The 7,056-nt window shown below is 42.6% G+C and overlaps 1 protein-coding gene across 4 annotated transcripts; it reads right to left on the reverse strand.

The window, feature by feature from the left end:
* Nucleotides 1-2,188: 2,188 nt before the first annotated feature.
* On the reverse strand, nucleotides 2,189-5,920 carry LOC123104599 (zinc finger MYM-type protein 1). 4 transcript variants are annotated; one of them, XR_006450452.1, is made up of 5 exons: nucleotides 5,562-5,918; nucleotides 5,090-5,446; nucleotides 4,819-5,014; nucleotides 3,544-4,691; nucleotides 2,189-3,460 (listed from the first exon to the last, which is right to left on the reverse strand). XR_006450452.1 is itself a non-coding variant. In XM_044526474.1 (5 exons), exons 2-4 carry the CDS (start codon nucleotides 5,425-5,427, stop codon nucleotides 3,909-3,911), a joined length of 1,338 nt encoding a protein of 445 aa, XP_044382409.1. In that variant the 5' UTR covers nucleotides 5,428-5,446; nucleotides 5,562-5,920; the 3' UTR covers nucleotides 2,189-3,460; nucleotides 3,544-3,908. The 4 variants fall into 4 exon arrangements, 3 of the variants coding, with proteins under 3 accessions (XP_044382409.1, XP_044382408.1, XP_044382407.1); XM_044526474.1 differs by having other exon boundaries at nucleotides 3,544-4,001; nucleotides 4,108-5,014; nucleotides 5,562-5,920; XM_044526473.1 differs by having other exon boundaries at nucleotides 3,544-4,665; nucleotides 4,762-5,014; nucleotides 5,562-5,919.
* Nucleotides 5,921-7,056: the final 1,136 nt, after the last annotated feature.

A 7,056-nucleotide genomic window follows, 5' to 3' on the forward strand; every position in this document is an offset into this window, starting at 1 on the left:
CACCGCCGGCTCACCGGGGGCCAAAGAAGCCACCGGCGGACTACTGCAAGATACATGTTGACGCCGGAGTCGTGACAAGAAGGGGCGGTTCAGCAGCAGCAGTATGCAGGGACGAATGGGGTAACTATCTGGGGAGCTCAGCATTAGTCCTGGACGGAGTGGTAGATCCGGCCACTCTTGAGGCTATATCATGCCGGGAAGCCTTGTCCCTGGCAGAGGACCTGGGCATTCAAAATTTCATCATCGCATCGGATTGCATGCAAGTCATTTCAGACATCAACAAGAACTCACGCGGGTCGTATGGAGCGATTATTACAGAGATAAAGCTTAGATCATCTACTTTTAATTGTACCTTTTCTTTTGAGAGTCGTGCTGTTAATTATGAAGCACATAGCTTAGCCAAGTTTTCGCTCTCTAGAGGTCCGGGACGCCACGTTTGGTTTGGCGTGTCTCACGACCAGAGATGTATCCCACACCATGTGGACTTTCATGAATAAATTTGGTTTTACCCCTCAAAAAAAAAATAGTGGTAATGAAAGGTCGATACCTTGCTTACACTAGCAACATCATTCTTATGGTTGGCCTTGACCTGTCATGCAACAATTTAGTTGGAGATATTCCAGTTGAAATAACATCTCTTGTTAATCTGAAGAACCTGAACATCTCCTATAATCGCTTGTCTGGTAACATCCCAGAGAAGATTGGCTTTCTTGGATCATTGGAGTCTCTCGACCTGTCATGCAATCAAATCTCCGGCGAAATTCCTTCTGGCTTCTCAGACATGACAATGTTAAGCAAGATGAACCTGTCATACAACAATCTATCAGGAAGAATTCCCACCGGGAATCAGCTGCAGACGCTCATTGATCCAGCATCATCGTACATCGGCAACAAATACCTCTGCGGGCCTCCTCTTTCGAGGAACTGTTCAGGGCCCAAGGTATTTGGAGGGGATCTTGACGAGCATCAAGCAGAGGCGAGGTTTTTCTATCTTGGCCTGGCTGCGGGATTTATCCTGGGTCTTTGGGTGGTCTTTGTTGCCTTCTTATTTTGTAAGAGATGCAGAGTTGCTTATTTCCAACTGTTTGACAAGCTACTGTGTGCCATACAAGCATTCATGGCCTGCGATTCTTCAGGCTGCCATGGAAAATTGCTGTTCCGAGGACAGAACCCTAATCAGCATTGTATCGTCATGTATTTTCTATTTTTCTTTACAACTTGCTCTTTAATCGGCTGTACCGTACTAGTATTTGATTTGGGGGCATTCCTTCAGTACTCTCTTTTTATAATCTACACCAAGAGATCAACTCTAGAGGGTTGCTACTACTGTAATGCACCATTGTAATGAGGATCCACCATCACGGACTGTTATAGATAAACATGGTATTTTCTCATCGTCAAGGGTGAAATAATTGCTTGCGTGGTTGATTCTGACTGCTGAGTGAGATGTCTGCACGGAAGGCGCGCTTCGCTGAGACTCCACTGCAGGTGTTTGTTATTTGTGTTAACTAATTATCAGCTCCACTGCAAGTTGATCAGGTACAGTGCTTGTGTTTTTGTTTGTCGTAGTAGATTGTATATGCAGAAGGCCTGTTAAGTAAGTCGTGTGTATATGGGGTGAGCTAATGAGTACTCCATTACAATACACAAGGAGAAAATCTGTTTTTTTTTCTCAACTACAGACTTAGCCAAGGACCGGACTACATAATTGCAAAGTGGTCTATCATGTAAGGAGGTCTATCAAGTTGCATAGCGGTCTATCATGTGATTGTGAGGAGGTGTATCACAACCTACTATAATATTCGCAGTGCAGTAAAATTTGGTAGTTAGTATAGCAAAGGACAGCTTCATCTGAACGGTATGGTGTAGAAACTAGAAACTCTAACCAATCTGCTCTAAAAACTGAAAACTCAATGATGAATATTATGGAAGTTAGTATGCGCAAACACATATTCTATTTTATTAATTATCTTTCCTGTCGAAGTAGTTAACATGCACGTACACTTGAACATAAAGCTAGCTATGTAGCAAGTTCAGTGAAAGTATCCAACCAAGGACAGAATTCCTCCATGTGAAAATTATAAGATACAAATAGATGCTTAAGAATACAAGGGAAGAAATTTAGATCTTCACCATAGGTAAGAAACTAGAGAAGTAATAGTCATGCATCTGATGGAAAACTAAGAAATACAGTAGTTCAATAAGTTTCACTATAATTACAGAATGAGAATATAATATACCCTTGTTTCGCCTTGTATATTGTAGGGTGAAAAGTCAAGTTATGACATAATGTTACATAACATAAATATTACTCACCTATACTCTGCAGCCGTCCATGGATTTCTGGAGGTACCTAGCAGCTGATTATGGGGTATTAGGGACTGGAAGTTCAGGTATTCTGGTCAATATAATATAAACTGGAATATGATTGAATCCTTCTACCTAACTACTTCTCCCTCCTTTCCACCTATGGATAACTAGTAAGCAAATCTTGTATGTTATCCACTTTGCTCTCAATAAAGAAAAGTTTTCACCCTTCTTTACTTTGAGATATTTTTTGAACACCCACTTCTAAAATGATTTATTATTCCACAATCCTCCACATGGCAGTGGAAAATGCCATGGCCTTCCACGGAATTGCAATGATGGAAACATGACCAGAAATAAGAATATGGTCTAGTCTAGAACCGTAATTGTACTCTCCAGCTCCAACTTTTTGATTAAAGCAAGTATAAGCGCCCTCACTGCATCAAAAAACGCAGCCAGCTTACAGTACGGTGTTAGCAAGTAATTTTCGTGGAGTCTACTACATGTGTAAGCGTGTGGCTATTATAAAGATGGAAACTCATTGCTGAGGTAAAGGATATGGTGTGATTTCCATATCTACAGATGAGGAATCAGAACTATAGTAAGTGAGGTGTGCATAAGTACCTGCAAGATCTTGTAAAATACGTAGTAGCTTAAACCAACGGATTCTTCGTCTTCTTCTCTAACAGCTGGGCCATATGTATATGTATTAAACAGAACTACGAAAGTGGTTCATTACATATCATCCCAATCCCACACTGTAGACATGCCAACACCGTTCATTACCTCCTAATCCTATTGTCCAAATAAGCTCAAAATTTCCCATATCACTATGGAAGCTTGCTGGAATTTGCTAGAGTTTTTAAAAATATCAAAATTTGAATCAATTTGGTATACCAATTTAAACAGCCAATATCTGTCAAACATGTGCTCAAAGTAACATGAATTCTTTTAAGACCAATACTAGTAACATGTTTGACCATACCTTGAAGTTTCATACAGTTCACACACCAATACATCAAGTACTAGACTGGAGAAGCAACAACTAGAAGACCAAAACAATGATACGGTGTTGCTTCTAACTAATGCTATGGTAGAACACCTCCAAACCAAAATATAGAAATGCATGCCCAAGTGACCAGCCGCAAACCATCTGTCCAAATTAGCACAATTATTAGTGATATAATAGTAAGGCATCCAATGTTGACTATTAACACTAGTAAAACTGACATATACCTCTAAGAAATCACATTTAACTCATGAGGCAAATGTCCTTCACGCCTTAATTTCTGGAATTGGATCATGATTTGATCATCATGAATGCTTCTAAACATCTCTTTCTCGATGTAGCACAGCATTAAATCATTTATCCATTCATTTGATACCTCATTGCGCACATCTGTCTCTTGCCGAAAATATTCACTCAACTGGTGCAGTTGCCATAGGAAGAATCAACGCCAACTCAATGAGGCGATATACCAACTGGAAAGATGTGTGTTTATTTGTTTGAACCATCAATCGAGCAAGTGTGGACACATCTTGGCATCCATTAAATTCCTCACTTCTCCTAATGTTCATAAGGAATCTCGGAAGGTCAAATGTTAGCAACAACCGGTCAGCTTTCGTAAAGTCCTCAGCATAAATTTCAGCAAGCCGAATAAGTTTGTCAGCATTAAACTTTGAGAAGTTGTTTGCTGGATTAAGACAAGAAATACAATCCAATAACTCAGTGGAAACTTCATTGAATCGATGATTCATCTCAGTAATAGTTGCATCAATGGCAACATTGAATATGCTAACCTTGTAATAGTGAAGTCGGGTCACCTTATTCTTAGCGCGAACAGATTGACCCATAGCTCCAACAAGATCATCCATATTTGGCACATCAATGTCATGTGCCTCACAAAAGTTCTTGGCTTGACTGAATAAAGACTCCCACCCATTGTCCCTCATATCTTGCAAGCTTTCTTTCACATCTAAGATCAAATGCATGGCTTCGACAGTATTTTGATTCTTTCTTTGCAAAGCTTGTGATAGATAATTTGTGGTGCCCAACAAGTTTATTGAGAACAACATGATGAAGAGAAATTCAAAGCATTCCATCTTAATAAGCAAACCTGAAGCTCCACCTTGACAAGTGTGTTCCCGAGCATCAACCACTACAATTCCTAGCACATCCACCACAGCATTCCACATTGTGAATATGCGAAGCAAGGTTCTGAGATGTGAGCCCCAACGAGTATCTCCTTGTCTTGTTATGCTAGATTCTTGATCCAACCAGGTTCCGGATGAAATCCTTCCATTCTCCATCAAATGTAACAATTCGTCTTGATGTTTGGCCAGTAATGCATCTTTCCGCTTGCAAGATGAACACACTTGAGTCACTATCAAGGGAATACAGTTGAAGAAATCAGCAATAGTAGGACTACATTGAGCAACAGTGGCAACCACCACCTGCAACTGGTGAGCAAAGCAGTGAACATAAAATGCATATGGAGCTTCATCTCTAACCAATTTTTGCAAACCATTGAATTCCCCTCTCATATTTGAAGCCCCATCATAACTCTGTCCACGTAGCCTAGAAATCTGCAAACCATGATAATCCAATACATCAACCAAAGCTTCTTTAATTCCAGCAGATGTACAATCTGTGATGTGCTTAATTGCAAGGAATCTTTCCTGGAGCACCCCGTGATCATCAAGAAATCTACATGCATCAAGAAATTAGATCAGTGAAAATCATTAGTACACTATAAACGGCACTAAAAACGGCATGCATTACCTCACAGTCACTGCCATTTGCTCTTCTACTGAGCAATATCTAGCCTCATCAATAAGGATTGAGAAGTTCTTGTCTCCAATGTCATCCTTGATAATTTTATTTGGATGAGATCCTAGTATGCGCTGCCTTGGTCGGTTTGTACTCTCATCACATGTGGTACCATTGCTCTCCTCATTTGGGGGTTCAGCTTCAGGAGGAGGCACTGTGCTCACAACAATTAAGGGAAAGGGATTTGCAGTCACATTAGCTGGGGCAAGTTCAGGCTCGACATCGGCAGGGGAAGGAGTAACTGAACTGCTTGCATAAAAATCATGCATACTCGTAGCCTTTCTCTTCATTTCCAAATCTGCAAGCAAACTGTAGATGACATTAAATCAGTTAACAGTTCATGAACTAGCAAACAGAGTGTAATCGACACTGAATCAACTACATATAAAGAAAGCAATAGAAGCAAATAATTTGGGAACTAAACCTTGGCGTCTTTGCCCTCCAACAGCCGATGCGCTGGATGCGGCGGCGGGTCGGGACCTCCTCACTCCGGTAACGGGCGTGGCGGCGTGCGACCGTGCGAGCCGAATCCTGACTCCAGCCGGCCGGCACCTCCGCTTCTGCCAGCCAACGACTGTTGCCGGCGCCTGCGATGCTGCGCTACTCCTGAAGGCTGGCGTCCGCGCGCGCGTTGTCGAGCGCCTGCGTGCACGAGGGCGAGCCGGAGGTGCCGGTGCCTATGATAGGGTTGGCGGGGCGGCGGCGCGTCTCCTAGCTCTAGCTGTGGGCTGCGACTGCGAACGAGCTCTGAACTGAGGAGAGGAGCGAGACCTTTTTTTCTTTTGAGTGGAAGAGGAGCGAGAGACTGTGTGCTGGCTGGGTCATAGGTGGGCTGGAGACTGGGAAGTTGGGCTAGGCCGATTCATAGTAATGAACAGCTCGCCTCTTGTTATTTGCCTTCTCTCAAAAGAAATCTTGTTATTAAATCCTCAAAAACAAAAATCTTGTTATTTTGCCAAAGACCTTCCTCGGCGTTTCAAGAATAAAATCCCCCATTCTTATAAAAAAAACCTCATTTAAAAAAGATGGTTTCACTTTCTTTCAGCTGTTACTGTCAAATGCTGATGCTACCCAGAAAAAAACACAGCACCCGCAATAGTTAAATTTATCAACAATATCATTTTTAGTTGAAATTAATCGACAATGTGGGATGAAGAATTCAGAATGACTTAATCCGCACCGTATCGCGTAGAAGACAAAAACGTCTACCACAAGGAATGCATCAGTACAAAACCAAAAGCAGCCGATGAAAAATATTATAAATAACGATACCATTTCAGTAACTAAAATGCTAGGTGCCTTGTTCTGGGGAATACGCAAGATATATCAAGTCGCTCCTCCTCCACAAAGTTAGGGTTCCTGCCTCTCATCGGCGCCGCTGCAGGTCTGCCTCGTCTCCGGTGGCCCTCGGGTCATGGAGGTGCGGTGGATCCTGGCAAGGGCCAACGGAAAGGTTTTGTTTTTAGTCATTTGTTCCTGTCTTATTAGGGTTCGTGTTCTGTTCAGAAAGGCGAGACAGCGGCGACTCCCTGAAGATGGAATAAAGGTCTCCCCGCCTAGCCCTTGTTTCGGCGGCGCTTCTAGTATCGTTGGTGAGTGTGTGGAGGTGTGTCTCCGGCGGATACATCTTTGATGGATTTGCTCGGATCTCGCCATTATTCGTTTACGTTCATGTGTCTTCGGGTTGAATCCTTCCAACCTATGTTATTCTTCATCAACAACGGTTGTTGTTCTGGTGCGCTGGTCCTGTGGGGTCTTAGCACGACGACTTCCCGACTGTCTACTACAACAAGTTGTGCTCGACTCCGGCGATGGAGGGCGATGACGATGGCGCGCCTTCGGCTCGCTTAAGTGCTTGTAGTTGTCGCTAGGTGGTCTACGGATCTGCATGTAATTTTTATTTCTGATGTTCGTTATAC

This window comes from Triticum aestivum, chromosome 5A (genome assembly GCF_018294505.1).
Source record: "Triticum aestivum cultivar Chinese Spring chromosome 5A, IWGSC CS RefSeq v2.1, whole genome shotgun sequence".
NCBI lineage: Eukaryota > Viridiplantae > Streptophyta > Magnoliopsida > Poales > Poaceae > Triticum > Triticum aestivum.